Source organism: Onychostoma macrolepis, chromosome 20 (genome assembly GCF_012432095.1).
Source record: "Onychostoma macrolepis isolate SWU-2019 chromosome 20, ASM1243209v1, whole genome shotgun sequence".
NCBI classification, from domain to species: domain Eukaryota; kingdom Metazoa; phylum Chordata; class Actinopteri; order Cypriniformes; family Cyprinidae; genus Onychostoma; species Onychostoma macrolepis.
The window spans coordinates 16,610,692-16,630,152 of NC_081174.1; the positions used below are offsets into that span (position 1 = coordinate 16,610,692).

Genomic DNA, 19,461 nt, shown 5'->3' on the forward strand with positions numbered 1-19,461 from the left:
AAGTGAATTAGTTTTTAAAATACATTTGCCTTGTTTTAATGATTATTTTTTAACAAATAATGATGAAAATAATATACAAAAACATGTATTGTAGTGTTAATTTGAAAGGCAAAACTTGACTTTTAGCAAATCGGACAGCACAAAAACTGTTATTTCCAGTACAGCATATGCATTTTCTCCTAATTAACTTTTGGAACTGGTTGACTTTTATGCATGAAATAAAGAGGAATGTGCCCAAATATAAAAGTGATCATTGCTTGAAGTGAATATTCAGTAAAAATGATAAATACAACCAATGGACTTGAAATGTACCTTAATTATAGAATGACCCATCTATCAATATCTTAATAATAACTTTTAATCTAGCCTAAATATAATTAACCAAATTACACTATAAATATCACTATATTGCAAAATCTTTCTCCTCTCACAAAAACCTACGAAGTGAAGATGAGTTAACTCCACTTTTATACTTTGTGGGAGTTAGGTTGACACAGATGTGTGATTTGTTTCCGACCCTGTCAATCAAACGCAGATTCGGCAGGTATGCCACGTGTCGAAACACCTGTGACACGCCCCGATGCTATGATTTAAATTATGTTTTGGCTTGCCACAACATGTATATTGAATAAAAATATGAATCTTATTTTAATATTGTTTCTTTAAGTGGGCGAATCATTTTAATTCATCTTCATGATTCATTTTCATTCCTTGAAGTCTCTTGTGAAGATCGGACCCATAATGGACCTTTTTCACATTTCATCGTCATAGTTGGGTTAACTTCGAGAGCAATGAGCGAGTACCACAATTTATTTATTTATTTATTTTTGCATTCCCATTTGCTCAAAATAGCAAAATAAAAACACGATAGTGTTTTCACGACTTTCAAAAAAGGGAAAATTGAGAGAGACTGATAATGGCAGTCAGAAGAGAACAGTTTTACAGTAAGACCTCTTGGACAACCTTGCAGTCTAGAGACAAAACGTGTTAGTGAACAAAAAATATGCTCACCAACTAAATGTTTTTGTTTATAACAAGAAAAAAAGGGGCAGACTTGTTTTTAACGAATTGAAGTAAAAGATTCAATGACTCACATTCCAACATATCCAAACATATAACACAAAAAACATCTGGAATGAAGAAATCTTTTATAAGAATTCACTGTATAATATTCTGAAATTAAATAAAGGTTTTCAGCTAAAAGCTATTTCTAATACTGTAAAGTAAAATATATCCGTTTTATTAATATTTATTTTACCAACTCAGGAAATCAAGTCAGGAAACAGACACATCGTAGTAAACGTTATACATAATTTTTCTCAAATTACTGTGTTCTGATCCCGCATTGATTGCTTGGCTGCTCATATATGATTCACATCAGTTCACCTCTACATTGAAAATGTGCGGAAATAGCGCGTCAGCTGGTGTGTCACATGATCGCAATCATGTGATTTGCATACAGGGGAACGACCTGTTCAGATAGCTGTACTTATCATCAGCAAGAAAGACACATCTCAAGACAGTTTGAGAGTCTGATGTTCGCGGTCACTCAGTCCCACACTCGCCATGGCTTGGACAAAATATCAGCTTTTACTCGCCGCTATGATGCTCATCACAGGCTCTATTAACACACTATCCGCAAAGTAAGTAGCACGCACGCGCTAGATGGTGTTTGTTTACATGCGATTATTGCTTACTTTTATTAGTTGCCCGAACTTCTGTCTCTACTAATAGGGTAGAATGCTTTCACGTTTTCTTTTACAAAACTGTACGCCGTGACCTTATTATTTTGTGAAGGCGTGTAATTTTATTATCTCCAAAGGAGAATTTGCACATGTTATATGTTAAATAATGTGAGCAAAAATTAGATGAAAGAAAGATGGTAATTTTCCCTTTGTCCTTCAGTACTAATGTATGCACTTAATATATACAGACGAAGATGAAAATCGAACATTTCTGGTCAAGATGATTAGACGACTCACTTGCAATTGTGATGATCCGACGTGTCGTGACATGTTGATGCTGCAAAATCAGCAATTCTGCCACCAAAACCCTTGTGACTATTAGTCAATAGTGCAATCGCAGCAGTAAACATCTTACAATCAGAATTAGGTAGTCCAAGTCGAGATGTCTGTTGCAAATACTGTTAAGTAACTTGTAAATTGATACAGCTTTGTATCTAAAACAGAAGCTTGATGTTTCTAGGCAGACGGTATTTGATACCACACTTCACCCAGTGTCTGCTGAAAAACTGACACTCGTGTTGATGATGATTCATCTCTGTTTTAACACTTCATTATTTGTACATTCGGATTTTACAGTGCCATAATCACTTCTATTTATAACCATTTTTTATAAAAATCAATCAAGTCGAATAGTTAAATCCAAAGAAAGAGTTGTTAAAGACTTTTCTTCATCATGAGGCTTTATGTCAGTCACACATTGTCATTTCATGGTTGTAAAAAATGGCATTAGTGTCCCATGTGCATAGTTACTTATTAAACTTATAGTGACTGGCAGATGAAAGACTGATTTTACATTTTTAATGTCATAGGTTTTAGTGTGTAGTGTGATTTGATATAGAGAAATGCTCATTATAATTATCATAATTAAATATAATAATTATGTACAAATATAACAAGCTTCCTGATTACATTCAATAGCCATTACGGTTTGGACAAAGAGATTTGTGTGCAGTCCCAAACTTCAGTTATCTTTTAGTCAGTGATTGCTATGAGTGCCTTATTTATTGTTATACTGCATATTAATACACATTAAGTTGGATGAATTGTAATATTGGAAAATGACACGTTTAATGACCTGAATCTGTTCATCTCCTAGATGGGCTGATATGTTCTCTGCACCTGGATGTAATGGTTCCCCAAATCATGCCTTCTCCCACCCTTTTGTTCAGGTAATGATATTCATCAGTCCTCAAAATAACAACACACCATTCACATCAAACTTTCCTCTCGGTTCATTGTTTTCAGTACTTCTATGGAAACGGAGAACTGAAAGTGTTATTTATGTTTTGTCAAAGTGAGAACTGGTTTTGGCTCCTTGTCCTTCTCTTCACATCACTTTTCCCCATCTCTGTTACTTTTCCTGCATGCATCTTAATAATAAAATAAAAGACTCCTTTCTTCACCACACATCTCCTCATCTCTCCCTTCCAGGCTGTGGGAATGTTTTTGGGAGAGTTGTCCTGTCTGGTGGTTTTCCACATTCTCCTTTGTCATGATCGGCGCAAACCTGAGCCCACGATGATTCCGGGCCAAAGTTTCAACCCCCTGCTTTTCCTCCCCCCTGCCCTTTGTGACATGTTGGGAACATCCATCATGTATGTTGGTGAGTATCCAATATGCGAAGTAAATTGTGTCAATAGTCTTTAGTTCTTAAAGGGAAGGTTCACTGATTTACAACCAGACTTGTATCGTTACTGTGACAGCACTATAAGTAAATGAACAATGTGTATTATCTTACTATATATAGACAAGTTTCAATTTATAATAGCTGAAACATCCATTCTTTTTATTCTTGGATTGACTTAAACGGGATCTGTACTTGTGTTTTCTTTCTCTAGCACTGAACATGACCAGTGCCTCCAGTTTCCAGATGCTGCGAGGAGCTGTGATCATCTTCACTGGACTGTTGTCTGTAGCGTTTTTAGGACGGCGGCTACAGCCCAGCCAGTGGATTGGGATCCTAGTCACCATCCTTGGTCTGGTGGTGGTTGGCCTGGCTGACTTTCTGAATGGCCATAGGGATGACTCCCATAAGCTCAGTGAGGTTCTCACAGGTCAGTAGTTACCTGCTGCTGAACGATTTTAATCATATGTAATGATTATTTGTCTTTTATAAATCAGAAAACCTTCTCGAAGGCTGGATATCAGGAGTTTTTCTTTATTTGATTTTATCTTGCATCTTTATCTGACTGGACTGATTTTCTATTGATTTTGTTTTATAGGGGACCTTTTGATCATCATGGCACAGATTATTGTTGCAGTCCAGATGGTCCTGGAGGAGAAGTTTGTTTACAAGCACAATGTGCATCCACTGAAGGCTGTTGGGACTGAAGGTAAAGTTTTTAATGTAGTGACATATAAAGCCAATAACTAGTTTAGTCCAAGTATATTAATGCTATGTATTAATAATGTTGTCATAATGATAATGATAGGAATTTATCTTATGTCAGAAATTACAGTTTAAAAGTTTCGGGCCAGTTAGATTTAAAAAAAATTTTTTTATGTTTTTGAAAGAAGTCTCCAATAAAAATCGTGATGCTTTCTTTTTTTAGTTGAAGAGAAAGTTCAAAAGACCAACATGTATTTATTTATTTAGTCTTTATTGTGTATGATCAATTGCTAGAAAAGGCTAACTGTTAAAAAGATTAAATCAAAGGTAGTATAGATTTAATGAAACAAACAATGCTGATTGGCTTAGAATTAATGTTGTCATTACTATAGGTGTTTGCTAAACCCCATTTAGGAGACCTCCATTTTTTATCTTAGCTCCCACAAAAATCTGTGATTAACTTATCTGTCAATGCCGTTACAAATGACTGATTATGTTTTCTGACTTGAAGCAGCGGCTGAATATCCGATGTTGTTTTACTCTCAATCCTCCCCAATCATTGTTACTGTGAAATCAGAAAAATTCAGTCAAATATGCCGTGTTAATGATGAACATCTACTGTCAAACAGGCAATTTTGATTATTAAAAAAAAAAAAAAAAGATCAGTTTAGCAAAACTTCTGTGACTGGTCTAATTCTCAGTGGCTTAGTTGTCTTTTCTCTCTTTCTTAGGTTTTTTCGGATTTGTCATCCTCTCTTTGCTACTCATCCCAATGTTCTTCATCCATGTGGGAAGTTTTGCAGACAACCCACGGCAGGTCCTTGAAGACGCATTGGACGCCTTCTGTCAGATTGGCCATAAACCCCTTATTTTACTGGCACTGCTGGGCAACACCGTGAGCATCGCCTTCTTTAACTTCGCCGGCATCAGTGTCACCAAGGAAATAAGTGCCACTACTCGCATGGTGCTGGACAGTCTGCGTACTCTGGTCATCTGGGTCATGAGTTTACTGCTGGGTTGGGAGGTATTTCAAGGCCTACAGATCTTAGGCTTCATCATCCTACTCGTGGGTACAGCACTATACAATGGACTCCACAAGCCCTTGATGGCCAAAATGCCCTGCTGCCCTGGAGAGCAGAGAGCAGAGGAGGGAGAAGCCCCAGAGAGAGAGAGACTGCTTGGTGCAGGAAAAGCTGAAAATGAGAGCTAATATTGGACTTTAAAAATTAAATGCTTTGTGGGCAGCCTTTTCTTCAGTTTTAACTGTTATTTCCATTTTAAGAAAGATTCACATTTTAGTATTGTTTTAGATTTTGATTCAACACTTGGGAACCATCACTACTTATTGCGTACAGCCATTTTTGTGGGCATGTCTCAACTGTTTAAAAAAAAGGACAGTTGTGCTTAGATTTTAAAATGGTTGAATGCATATTTTTACTTAAGGAAAGGGAATCAGTTTTACATGATTTTAATGCCAAAAATAATATTTTAAAGTTTTTAATTCTGTGGTTTAAAGGTTTCAAAACCATTTGTTTTTGTTTACGTGATGTGCTGTTGTTGGGAGAAGATTATTTCTCTAACCATTTTATTTGAGTAATATTTTTAGTGATCTGTGAAACGGGTATTGTGTACTGACAAGAAAATCTTCTGTTAGTCCATGTATATTTGGTTTATAAAAATATGGAAGTGTCGCTGTGTTTACTGCCAGTAAATATCACAATGTTTGATTTTTTTCTTTTCTTTTTTAGAGTAATACACAAGGAACCCTAGTTTCAAAAACAGTATAGTTTCTACTAGAAGACATCTGACATCTGTTTCATTTCACAAATCTGTCCTCTGCATAAATGTATAAATTCCTTTCACATTCTTGGTTGTACATTGTGGATGCATTTGTTTGTTGTTAATGAAAACATGAAGAGGAAAGAACTGTTTCACTCAGTGACTATTAGATTATATTAGATTAATTACAAGTAATGTCTGTGTCACATATCTAATTATGTGTAACAACCCTTTTATTGATTACCTAACTAATGTTTGACCTGCGTAATTCCACAATGAAAATATGCGAACAAGATGTAAATGTAAAATCTTTACATACACTAGTAACAAATGTTCAGCGTGTTAGCATTAGCTATATCCAAACGCAAAGTTTAAAACAATGGCAATCAATAATAATTATAAAAATGGTAACACTATACAATAAATATCCGTTAACTAACTAACTGACAATGAGCAATGTCAAAGACTATAGAATAAAAAAGCACTTAAAGGGACTTTGGCAATACATAACGTGCACTATTCATTCTTTTTTAACGGTAACGGTTGTTAAATACAGCTGTGCATAAGGGATTCGAAGAGATACAGATTTTGGATTTAATAATGTATTAGTAAATGTTGAGTCCGTATTAAATTGTTAACAACTAAAAATGTAAATATTATTTATTTATTAAATTATTTATTCATGTGATTATTCCAAACGATGTTTGGGATCAAACCCGTACGACGAGATGTGACGTCACAGATCGGTCCGCTTGCTCGGTCGTCGCTGCCGCTGCTGTTGTGAGAAGTGAGGCAAATAACGCGAACTTCAGTCGTTATTTTGTGTTTCAAAACGTTATGGGATTATCATGTCCAACATTTTATATCATCATGGCCTATAGAGCAAAAAAAAGATGTTTTGAAGTCTTCGGAAACATCTTGGACCGCCGCTGCAGACAGAGGTAATGAACACACCGGGTCCCTGAATGAACGCGTGCAGTCCGTTTAGCGAGCTAACGTTAGTCCGCATTATTAGCGGGATTACAGCTGTCACAACCTTGCGTTGCCGTTGTGTAACCTGGCAACCGTATGTTCAGTACTAGCCGTATGTTGCGGTGGCTTTGTTCAGTTTAGCTAATTAGCTGGCGCGGTGTCGCTTCATTGCGCTTTTTTTGTTTTAGTGTTTTGGCTCTGGCTGATGCTTTAGCTTTAGCTAGCCCGTGTCCTATGTCTCTCTCTGTTATCACTGGTTGCGGAAAGGACGAAGAACGCCTCAACCAACATCTACAAGACAGCGGCAGTTTTCAGCATAGCTTGTGGATGTTAGCATAAAAATTCAGTAACACAGCCAGCTAATAAAGACATGTAACAGGCCAGCTGCAGCCATCCTTAAGATGATCCTTATTAAAAACAGAACTGCATGCAGCTAGTATGGCAGTTGCTTTGGACTGTCATCCATCAGTTCTGACTGGTGGGGGGGGAAATGATAGTATTGCTAATACAGTACAGATTAAAGCTCGAGTAAAAAGCCTTTTAATAGTCCTTTTTAAAAGACACAGGCAATAAGTTGTTATATTTTAAACTATAATGTTTTTGTGCTCAAATTCAAATTTATTCAAATGTAAAATCTACAGGTAAATTATGTTATATGCAAATTGCATATTTATGCATATAAAAATCAAAACAAAACACTTAAACTATATTAAATTTAAATTGTTTTACATGTGTATATATCTTTTAGACATTCTAGATTTATTACTAAAACAGTTTTGTGTGTGTCAAAATGTTAGTAATTAGTAAAAATAAATAATAATAATAATTGATTTTAATTGTCAATACACCATAAAAACTGGTGCGACAATTCATGTAATTCATAATTCACCAGCACAGCAGTCAAAGAAAATGACAGTATAAGACTTTGACAGTGTGTGCAATAAGTATAAAACACACAATATACATACATACATACATGCATAATATACAGAAAAATATTTTGCTCAAAATAATGCTCATATTTACCACTCCAACAGATGTGTACATGACTTGCAGAATGTTTAATTTAGCCTCTTAGCAAATAGTAATGACTGCATTTTTATTTTATCATTGACATCAGGTTCTCTGTCTTATAACTAAACATTCATACAAGATAGTATTTTGTAGTCTTTGTGATGTAGATATACAGTTTATGTTTCCCTGAGTCACTGTCTTGCAGATATAGTGAATTTTATTCTTGTTTCAGGCCTACAGTAAGCCTGTTCCTTAAGGATTTGACTGTATTTAGCTCCTTTAGTTTCTGCACCCTAGCAGTGACAGTCATAAAAAGAATCAGGACGGGTTCTTCTACAGATCTTACCTATTCTGCTCAAAAGACAACCTTAGGACAGGTCAGATTCTTGTAGTTTGGGTGCCTTCACAGAAGGCCTTCTTAAGTATATGGATGGAGCCAATAAAGTGCATTTTTCATTATTTTTGTCTTGTCTACAGCCCTGTAGGTAAATCTCCCTTATGTCTGCAAACGTCTCTAGAGCCTTTCATTTCTGATGTAACCGTGCAGGTCCAACTAAATGAAGCATTTTTCAAATCTACAGATCTGTTTTTTCTAATCTTTTCAGCGAGGACCCGAGCTCACTGATGTGAGGTGTAGATCTTCTCTGAGTGTGCTCAGTCCACTCTTGAGCCTCAGGATGAGTGGGCCCGGAGAGCAGACTGATATCTTGGCTGTTGGGAGCATGGTCCGGGAGCGATGGAGAGTGGTGAGTTGTTTTGTTGGAGCTGTATTTAGGAGGACAAGGCTTCAGCGCTATTCAAATACTCACTGTTAGTTTTGTAGAGATGTTCTGATAGCTGTCAGATTCTTTCATGTAAACTTCCACTCAGGCAAGGAGTTTTTTTTTTTCTTTTGAGCTCAGTCAAACGATACACTGCAGGTGTGTTGAGCAGTGCTGACATCAGCACAGAAAACTGTACAGCATGCTGACAAATAGTCACAAGACACAGCATTTTATTTCATGACAAAAGTGTTGTTTTGCTAGGACATTTTTTCAAGACAGTATTTCATGCCTGAACAGAACTATTGTAACATCTGTTCTCTGACACAAGTTTGAAAGCTGTCTACTCAATTATAGCAGGAAAAAAATATATACAGTGCATCACTGTTCAAAGGTTTGTGGTCAAAATATGTTTTTTTTTCTTTTTGAAAAATGTATATTTTTATTCAGCAATGATGCATCAAATTGATCAAAAGTGACACAAATTCTGTTCTTTTGCACTTTTTATTCATCAAAGAATCCTAAGAAGCAAAATGCATCACAGATTCCACAAAAATGTAAAGCTGCATGACTGTTTTCAACATTGATAATAAGAAATGTTTCTTGAGCACCAAATCAGCAAATCAGAATTATTTCTGAAGGATTATGTGACACTAAAGAGTGAAGACTGAAGTAATGGCTGCTGAAAATTAAGCTTGGTCATCACAGGAATACATTTTAAAGTACATTACTGATGATTACTGATAATATTTTGCAATATTACTGTGATTTTAATGAATAAATGCAACCTTGGTGAGGATAAGAGACTTCCAAAAACATCGGCCAAAAAGTTTTGCACAGTAGTCATTCATTAAAAATTTCTCTTTCCTAACTAGTTGAAGAAAATTGGTGGGGGTGGTTTTGGTGAGATCTATGAAGTCCTGGACCAGGTGAGCCAAGTCAGTGTGGCTTTGAAAGTGGAGTCTGCCCAGCAACCCAAACAGGTCCTTAAGATGGAAGTAGCAGTTTTGAAAAGACTTCAGGGTAAAAATGAACATAAGATATTTAAGATGCTCATTAATGTATATAAAAACAAGCATGAAAACCCTATTTGAGCAGTCATTTTGCACTGTGTTTTCTACTCTATGGGCAATCATACATTTCCAAACACAAGGGGAATATTACTTAAAAATATATATGGATTTGTATAACATTAACCATTTTTGCCTTGATCCATTTCATAGGTAAAGACCATGTTTGTCGTTTTGTTGGCTGTGGACGCAATGACCGCTTCAACTATGTGGTTATGGAGCTTCAGGTAGGGCATCAAATGATTTATTCTTGTTTCTAAATTTATGGATGTTATCGCAACTCAAGAGTAACAGAACAACCCTGATTTCAGTCACCTGAAGTGATGTTTGTCCATTGATCTGCAGGGAAGGAACTTGGCAGACCTTCGACGCAACATGAGCCGCGGCACCTTCAGCATCTCCACCACACTCAGGCTGGGCCGACAAATCTTAGAAGCCATCGAGAGCATCCACTCTGTGGGCTTCCTGCACAGAGACATCAAACCTGTAAGAGTGCTGTACAGTGTGTGCTCCCTCACAGACAGCCCTGGGCGTAAAAGCACATGTTTAACAGGGCCTCATTATTCCTTTTTAGACTATATAAACTAGTCATTAATCTTTTTTTTTTCTCAAATAGTCTAACTTCGCAATGGGTCGACTTGCCAGTACGTGCCGAACCTGTTATATGCTTGATTTCGGGTTGGCACGCCAATTTACAAACTCATGTCAAGAAGTCCGTCCAGTAAGTAATCACCGAAGTCTTTTAAAGCTTATGTTTATGAAATTTCATGTTAGTGTTACGTAAATGGACAGTTCACCCCAAAATGAAAATTCAGTCATTTACTCACAATCTTTCCAAACTTATTTGACTGTATTTGTTCCGTGGAGCACAAAAGTAGAAATTTCAAGCAATTACTGAAGAATTGCTTTTTGCAAATACAGTGCTTAGGGACTGAAGATTTCACGATTTAAAAAGGACACAAAGTCATACAGCACCAAATTTAAATCGTAATTCATATTTCATGAGAAAAATAGTGATGTACAATTTGTAAATTGAATGGATCTTTTAAATACGTTTTTTTTAATTAGTTGATCTGGTTCACAAAACTGGTTTAAATGATTTGTTCATGAATTGTTATGTCTCAAACTCTCATGAATGCACCAAAAAAAGGGAAGTCAAGATTTTTAAATGAAAACTGGCTTAAATTTCGATGTCAGAATTTTGACAATTTTCATTTTGGGGTAAATTATTCCGGTAATGTGTTTCTGTATGTTTACTTATGTCTTCTCTTTTTTTTTTTTGTCTAAAGCCTCGTCCAGTGGCAGGATTCAGAGGGACCGTCCGTTATGCTTCAGTTAATGCTCACAAGAATAGGGTAACTTCTCTCTCTTACATTCTCAAGCCAGTGGCAGATGCCGGTCAGGTTTCTTATACATAGCAGGTCATTACTTATTCATGTTTCACTAAAATATTTTTTTTTTAAAGGAAATGGGTCGACATGATGACCTGTGGTCTTTATTTTATATGCTTGTGGAGTTCATGATGGGTCAGCTACCCTGGAGAAAAATCAAAGATAAAGTAAGTTCTGCTCTGATCATAATTTTCTGTAGATAAGAGGTTTGCTGTTCTCAGTCCTGCCATCAATACAGGAACAAGTCGGAAATATGAAGGAGACGTACAACCATCGCCTCATGCTCAAACAACTCCCAGATGAGTTTAGCATTTTTCTTGACCATATCTCCAACCTGGACTACTACACTAAACCGGATTATCAGGTACTGAACTTTTTTAGCCTTTCTTGACCATAGATTTTGTAAATGTAGACAATCACTAACACAATGCTCTCTCATTGTGTTGCAGCTCCTGATGTCAGTCTTTGACAACAGCATGAAGAGCTGCAATGTGGTGGAAAATGATCCATATGACTGGGAAAGAACAGATTCAGAGGACACACTTATTGTTGGAACCCTGGCAACTACAGCCCAGCAGTTGACCCGCCTCACACCGGCATATTTGGGGTAGATATCCAGCATCTGCAGTGATTCAATGAGTCTCTGTATAAACTGTTTGAAGTCTACATGGTTAAATGAATATATTTCATTCTAGCATGGCCAATGCCTCCGTGATCCCGGGCGATCTGCAGCGTGAGAACACAGAAGACGTCCTTCAGGGTGAGCGCCTCAGTGAGGCTGATAATTGCGCCCCCATCCCAATGCAGCCTGCACAGGGAGCGGATGTCTGGGAGGATATGGAGCACAGCCGCGACCGAAACCTCAACCACGTTCAGCCTCTAATCAGAAAGGTACTATTCATCACTCTGTCACTGACATTCCTGCAAACTTGTCACTTTTCAGCAAAATGACTTGATACCTAATAAAGCAGTGTTTATAAGCATAGCTGAATAAAATGTATATAATAAAATTTTTATTTATTTCATCGACGCTGTTATCAACTCTGAACTGACTGGAGTTGAATAAAGACACTGTTGTCTTGTGTAAAGTAGCTTATAGTTGAATTTAACTTGTTTCATAATTTATGAACTTCACAGTTATTGAACTGAACTGAACCAACAGTTAAATAGCTATGAGCTAAATAAAGACTGTTGTCTTTTTAGAAGTACTTTACACCAAAATTTGAATTCGACTCATGTTTGATAAAGTTTGCATCATTGATACTGTTATTTTCCTGTTTGTAACTATAAACTGCTTTGAAACAGCCTGTATTATGTAAAACACTAAATAAAGGTGACTTGACTTGTACAAGTCAACTTGTGGTAACTGAGGTAACCACCATATTTCTGCTCTCCCACCTACTTTGAGAAAAATTAGCATTTTAATTTAGCTAATTTGCCATTTTGTCTGCTGTTTTTGTAGACCAAATATATATATATATAATATACAACTGAAATTTTGGGTTTATCATTTCATAAAACTTTATTTTGTCAAAACTTGTATTATTTGAATTGAAAAGTTGTTTAAATCATAGTTTTTATAGTCATTTTACAGTTTAGGATGGACATTGATGTTTCAAAACAATGTTGCTACCTAAACAACATATATTTCTATTCTAATATCAAACATTTCCAGAATGATTTCAATTGCTCCATTTTTTTTTTTTTTTTTTTTTTGAAGATTTAAAAGAGTAGGCCTATTGTTACTTATACCCCACCCATCACCTTTTTTGCCAGTCTGGAGTTTGCAAGTATAGTGTTTTAGTTGGAGCTTGTGTTTCTGATTCAGGTGGCTAGTGAAGAGGAGCGAAGCAAAGAGGGCAACCAGAGCCCCAACAGTGGCTCCATCCAGGGCTCTCCGAGACGTGTGCGCTCAGAGACCTTGCTCATCGACCGTGTTGCTCCTCTACTGAGAAGGATGCGCCATAGTCAAAGCATGGGGCTAGACAAAAGACTGACCCCTGAACCCAAACCCACCATTGAACGCTTCCTTGAGGCCTAGTCAGTAAACAAAATCCTAATATTCTTCCTTATAAATGTGATTTGGTCTCTAAAAACATCATAACCACTTCTCCTTCTTCATCTTATTAGTTTAGGAAAGCAACGTCCGGGTCTGCCCCAAGACAGGTCTGTCTGTCGGATCGAGCAGGGCTCGTTGGAGGATGAGGAGGGTGCGGCCAGCAGCGGTTACGTTGCCGTCAACCTCAGCCCCGTCCCACAAGAGGGTGACTCACAGGAGTGGGTCCTAGTGGAGCTTGAGGGCGGTAGCGGTTCAGCAGGATCTAAACCGGATGAGGAGGAACGCTCAGGGATCTCACCACGCTCCTCCAGCCCCCTCGCCCTCCCTCGCACCTGGTCTGACCCCTTGCCTCAGCGCGCTAGCAGTCTGAGTGGTTCAGCAGAATTCCACACAGGCATCTGCCACACTGGACCTCCATTCGCCCGACTACCAGGTTTGCCTGGAGTGATAGGCCTTTCTGGATTAAGAAGACTACCCACAGTACAGCCTGGGTCAGTAGTTCTAAGCAGGACTCATCTTGAGCAGGTCAGTTTCTGATATAGATGTATTAGCATTTCTAAACAATTAAGGTCACATTGTGAGATATACAGCAGGAATTGTGTGACAACGATTATATTATGACAACATTCCTGGTCATTCATTTTTACATAATACTGTAATTATGTCCAAAATTGTTAGAACACCTGACAGATCTGAAAATATTGACTTTTTTTTGCTTCCAAAACATGATTTCATTTCATAATGTTCATGAAACATGCTGATGGTTGCTCTGAGTACAACAAATATCAGATGAAGTGAGTCGTACTGTTTTTATCCATTTTTAACTTTAATATTTTGGTATGTCCATGTTTTGCAGCAATTACAGCAGCAGATCTCTCTGGCATAATGTCAATATATTTCCTGAGAACTTCAACACTAATATTATCCCATGCCCTCTGCAACTCAATCCAAAAGCTTTCCTTTGAAAACTGCTCAATTTATTTTCCAACTTGCCCCAAATTTGGGGTTGAGGTCCGGACTTTGAGGGGGCCATTCCATTATTTTCAGTGTTCCAGCAGATTCCTTCCGTCGCAGGTAGTTGCGGTTAGTTTTATGAGTATTGTAATGGCCAATTCAACAAAAACAACTGAAACCTCTTAAATATGCTAAGTGTTCTAACAATTTTGGCCACCACTGTATGATTGTGTATTGAAAACTGTAGCAGTAAGCAGTGATTGTTTATGGGTGCACTGCAGTGGTTTCACTGCAACATTACTATGTCTCGGATTTTGGCCAGCAACTTGGATTTATACATTACTGTGTATCAAAAACATCAATAGACTGAAAGTGAAGCTGACACAAAGCTCCAAGCTCAGAAAATCTCACCAGAGCTCAGCAGATTATGATACCACTAAGAAAAACAAATGTATAAGACTTTTTCCCTGCAGAGCTCCATTTATAATGTCCTGTATCTTAATGTTATTCCCCTCACAGTCATCCAAGGCAGTGCTACAGCCAGTTCAGTCTCAGCAGAAGACAGGAGACGACTCTCAGCCTGACAATCCATCAGGCCCTGCAGAAAAAGAGCACAACCACGTGCCACCTATTTCACCCTCTAAAAGCCCTAACAAGCCAGATGAAAACATTATCCCTGTCAAGGCCTCTGACAAGGATGTGGAGAGCGACTCGGGCTGTCCTGACGGTGGGCCTTCTTCAACCCCCAACCAGGGTGAGACGGCTGGACACAGTGTTGATGCAGCTCCGGCATCACCTCGTGAACTCTCACCCCGAGCCAGTCGCATCCCCATCCGTGACCCGGACTCTCCAACCCGTAGGTGTTTTCCAGCTCCACTTTCTCCGTCTCTGTCGCTGTCATGTGAGCACTTCCCCTCAGCGCTGCTGCGCGACAAGTTCACCTTCCCCACTGGCCCTCGAGGGTTGGACTGGCAGGTGGAGGAGCCACTCTCTCTGTCTTCCTCCTCAGGACCTGTGTCGAGCAAGAGTAAAATACCAAGACCCATAAGCCCCACACTAGTGCCGGATCAGCTATCTGCACGATTTATTCCACGGCCGCCACCAGGCAAACCGCCCCTTCGCACAGGTGGCGAGAACAGGTGAGAGGAGAAAGAATGTATTAGAATCATGTACTAAGTTAGAAGGGTCCCTGTGTCAGTGTATTGAGTTGTATCTTTAAGGGCTGCATGCAAAAACAAAACAACCGTCATAGACCATGAACACTCTTTTAAGCTGGTTCTTTTTAGAGAATAAAAAACATCCAGAGTGAGCAATTTTTTAGTCAATTCATGAACAAATGATTCTTACAAACCTTTCTTTTTAGTGAATCCAAGACATATGAGATGAACAGAGTTGTCCCATTTACAAACATATGACTATTATGAGCTGGATCATTTTAGTGAATCAAATACAGTGAGTGTGATCAGTGTAATTTGATTCATGAATAAATGACTCTTATGAACCAGTTCTTTTTTTACTGAATCCAAAACATATAGTTCAGCAAGTGTAGTCTGGTTCACAAACAAATTAATCTTATGAACCCATTCTTTTTAGTGAATCAAAGACAGAACGCAGGCAGTGTAATCTGATTCATGAACAATTGACTCTTATGTATGGAAGTATATGTGTAGCAAAATTCTATTTGAAATGTAATATGTGAAATGGCAATGCAATATGGAAAATGGCAATATATTTCTGTATTTAAATTTACATTTTCCCATTCATATGTGCAACATTTAGTGCAAAATGAAAATGAAAATTCAATTATATCATTTAAATTTGCCATTTTTTACATTTTCAAGTTGCAAAATTAAAATTAAAATGTATTACCCAAATTGACTAGATATGTAATCTATATAATTTAAATGCTGTTTTTTCCTAAAAAGAAGCTCTTTCAGAAAGGCAATTTGGAAAACAAACACGTGATACTTACTTTGTCTGGAGCTGATGTTCGCGCACGAAGCGTTGGTATTGATTCCTAAAGATTTAGGGGACTTTACCGATTTTTTTCTGGGATATTTCTTTCGAAAATTTAATTTAACCACAGTGTCCTCAGCTCAGATGGGGGAGTTTATGGCGACTCCTATGTTTATTAGTGCATCCCAAAGCACAATGCTTGTAAAGCCACTTTGGCGGACCTCAGCTTCTCACTTAGGGCTGTGTTTATGCTAATAGGACAGAGAGCGTCACAAATAGGCGGGACTTTTTCCCCTCGGTGACGTGAACAGAGGGAGAATCTGAAACAGCTCGTTTGGAGAGATTGGTCATGATTTATTGGTTTTAAAAAAAAAATGAGTTGGTGTGTTCAAACACCTTATAAAAGTGATTTTTACATAATAGGTCCCCTTTAAGAAAGAAAAAAGACATTAAAATCACCGTTTTGCTACCCTTTTGCTGCGCATTTGGCTCAGAATACATTTTGAAACTCTCATTGCATTTTGCTACAATTATCACGCAGTATCACGATGAAAATGCAATCCCAAGTGTCCTACCCCTAAGTCTAGATGCATTTAGGAAAAACAGCATTTAAATGATAATTTTGCTGCGGTTTTTGCTTAGACATGTTAAACATATCTAATCAATTTGGGTAATACATTTTCATTTTGCAAATTTTCAAATATGTTTTTAATTTGCATATTAAGACTAGTGTAGAAAATGGCAAATTTAAATGATATAATTGAATTTTCATTTTCAATCTGCACTAAATGTTGCACACATGAATGGGAAAATGTAAATTTAAATACATTGCCAATTATCTATATTGCATTGCCATTTTGCATATTACATTTCAAATAGAATTTTGCTACACATATACTTCCATACTTATGAACCTGTGCTTTTTTTTTAGTGAATCAAAAACATACAGAACAACCAGTGTAGTCTGAATCTTCAAATGGATGGCTTTGGTTCTTTTAATGAAGAGTTTTAAATAACTGGTTCTTTTAAGCAAATCAAAAACATACAGTGTGACCAATTTGTAGTCAATTCATGAACAAATGACTCTTACCTTGACTTACTAAAACCTGCTCTTTTTAGTGAATCCAAGACATACGAGATGAACAGGGTTGTCCAATTCACAAACAAATGTAATATGCATTGCCATTTTGCATATTACATTTCAAATAGAATATTGCTACACATATACTTCCATACTTATGAACCCATTCTTTTTAGTGAATCAAAAACATAGAGCACAACCAGTGTAGTCTGATTCACAAACAAATGAGCAATTTCTTTTTAGTAAATTTGAAGACATGTATGTAACAAGCAATGTAATCTGATTCATGAACAGTTGACTTTTATGAAGCTGTTCTTTTTTAGTGAGTCAAAAACATACAGGACAACCAGTGCAGTCCGATTTTTGAAATGGACAACTTTGGTTCTTTTAATGAAGAGTTTGAAATAGCTGGTTCTTTTAAGTGAATCAGAAACATACAACGTGACCAGTCTAATGCGAGCACAACCAATGTAGTCCAATCCCTAAATATACGTCTACATGATCAGTGTGATATTGAATGTTATTGTCTTTTCAGACGCAGACGCTACCGCATTCGTGCAAGCAGCACCGGTGACGCGGACCTCTTGGACAACCTCTCTCAGCTCATGCAGGAGCGAGGAGGACTGGCCGTCAGCACCTCACGTTACCAACGCACCACCGCCTCCTCTCTGCAGCGCTCGTTAAGCTCCTCACCTTCCCGTTTTGAGGGGGGTCACAGCCAGTCACCAAGTAGCTGCTCGGCCTCCCCGCCTCCTCGAATCAGTGACTTAACAGTAAATCACGGGTCAGGGTTCTGCCCCAGAGTCAGAGCTTCCCCAGGAAGTCCTGAGAGCAAAACCACAACCAAAATGAGCAAATAAAGAGAAAAGCTTGTAACTGATGGCGTGAGTTGTCAGTAATTTGACAACCGGTTTCAAAAGTAGCGTTTGATGAACTGTAGCGTTTTTACAAGTGGTGTTTTGATAAGTAGAGCGATAAAGGACCAGGTATTTGCCAGTTGGTTGTGATTACTTGAAAGCATCATGTTTTGGACATTTTTGAAAAACGTGAATTATTAACATGCTAAATGTTCCAGTGAAGCCATGTAAATTTCTTCTAAACAGATTGCCCCATGTAATTTCATTGCAATCAATTTTATTTTTTTTATATTCTATATAGTTTGTGCCATATATTCTTTTTCTTTTTGCTATGTAAATGATCTGTTTACTTTTTCATGTTTTTTGCACTTTCTGGTATACATACCACCTTACATATGTCAGATTTTGAACATTAACCATCAGTTACTATCAGTGAGAATGTTTGAAATCTGAAAACAATGGGGCTGCACTTAGTAACTCATTGTATTCTGTCAAACAGATGCATGTTTTGTAGACACTAAAGATACTCTAGCTTACATATTTTATCATTTTTCTGTTTTTCAATCATTGGTCAAAGCGTTAAAGGTTTCAACAGATAGATATCTATACAGTGTAATATCATTCACGTATAGGTACATCTGGTACAAGCAAGCATGTGTATATATGTATTTCAGGGAATGTATGTACTGTAAACTGTATCATCTATAGAATGTATTTATTTATTTATTGGATGTGGTTACGTACCTGATGATGTAGCTTTATTACTTGCTACTGACTGAATTCGCCATCACATTAAGGGTCAGCAACCTTGCAATTGCCAAGTATAATCTCTTCCATGCCTGCAATATCATACCAACGATCCCTGTAAATAGTCACAACATCAGTAAGAAACTTACCAATATATTGCAGTGAAACAATACAATACAATACAGTGACCCTTAAAGGAACTGTTGATTTAAACACTATAGTCCCATTACCATATTACTTGAATACATCAGCAAGATGTCTGTTTGATGAGTTGGCTGCTGATGCCAAGACGCTTCTGTGGTTTTTGGGATTGAATTCTCCATCATGGCATTTATTGAAAGTTGTCTGAGGAGTGCGAGACCCATGTGATGTACAAAGAAAGGGATTGTAGCTACCGAGTCATTTCCACGACTTCATTGTGTGCTGTGCAGCTAGAATAGTTGTTTTGTTCTGGATCGTCTATTTTGTCCTCTGGAAGTACTTTTACTTTAAAAGCATCAGTATAGGCCCACAACTATACTTTGGTACAACAGATGGTTTATCTTAAGAATTGTACATAACCTGAACTGTATATAGATATAAATATATTAAGAAAAAGAAATTCCACCTCATGCTTCATGTACTGTATTTTGCTAACAAACATTTCAATCATGCAAAAGTTACCATGTTGGAATGTATATGTATTCATATCAATGGAATAAATAAGTACTCTTAAGTACTTGATGCTTGATATTGTGACAATATTA

General features: G+C 37.3%; 2 protein-coding genes across 2 annotated transcripts; both read left to right on the forward strand.

The window, feature by feature from the left end:
* Window positions 1-1,411: 1,411 nt before the first annotated feature.
* slc35f6 (solute carrier family 35 member F6) lies at window positions 1,412-6,336 on the forward strand. The gene is made up of 6 exons (XM_058755929.1): window positions 1,412-1,643; window positions 2,842-2,914; window positions 3,177-3,348; window positions 3,584-3,799; window positions 3,968-4,078; window positions 4,806-6,336. Exons 1-6 carry the CDS (start codon window positions 1,567-1,569, stop codon window positions 5,282-5,284), a joined length of 1,128 nt encoding a protein of 375 aa, XP_058611912.1. The 5' UTR covers window positions 1,412-1,566; the 3' UTR covers window positions 5,285-6,336.
* Window positions 6,337-6,567: 231 nt separating this feature from the next.
* Window positions 6,568-19,445, forward strand: ttbk2b (tau tubulin kinase 2b). The gene is made up of 15 exons (XM_058756522.1): window positions 6,568-6,794; window positions 8,445-8,585; window positions 9,476-9,623; window positions 9,824-9,897; window positions 10,016-10,156; window positions 10,287-10,391; window positions 10,960-11,025; window positions 11,136-11,228; window positions 11,300-11,425; window positions 11,511-11,668; window positions 11,757-11,952; window positions 12,890-13,101; window positions 13,192-13,645; window positions 14,594-15,213; window positions 17,647-19,445. Exons 2-15 carry the CDS (start codon window positions 8,517-8,519, stop codon window positions 17,969-17,971), a joined length of 2,787 nt encoding a protein of 928 aa, XP_058612505.1. The 5' UTR covers window positions 6,568-6,794; window positions 8,445-8,516; the 3' UTR covers window positions 17,972-19,445.
* Window positions 19,446-19,461: the final 16 nt, after the last annotated feature.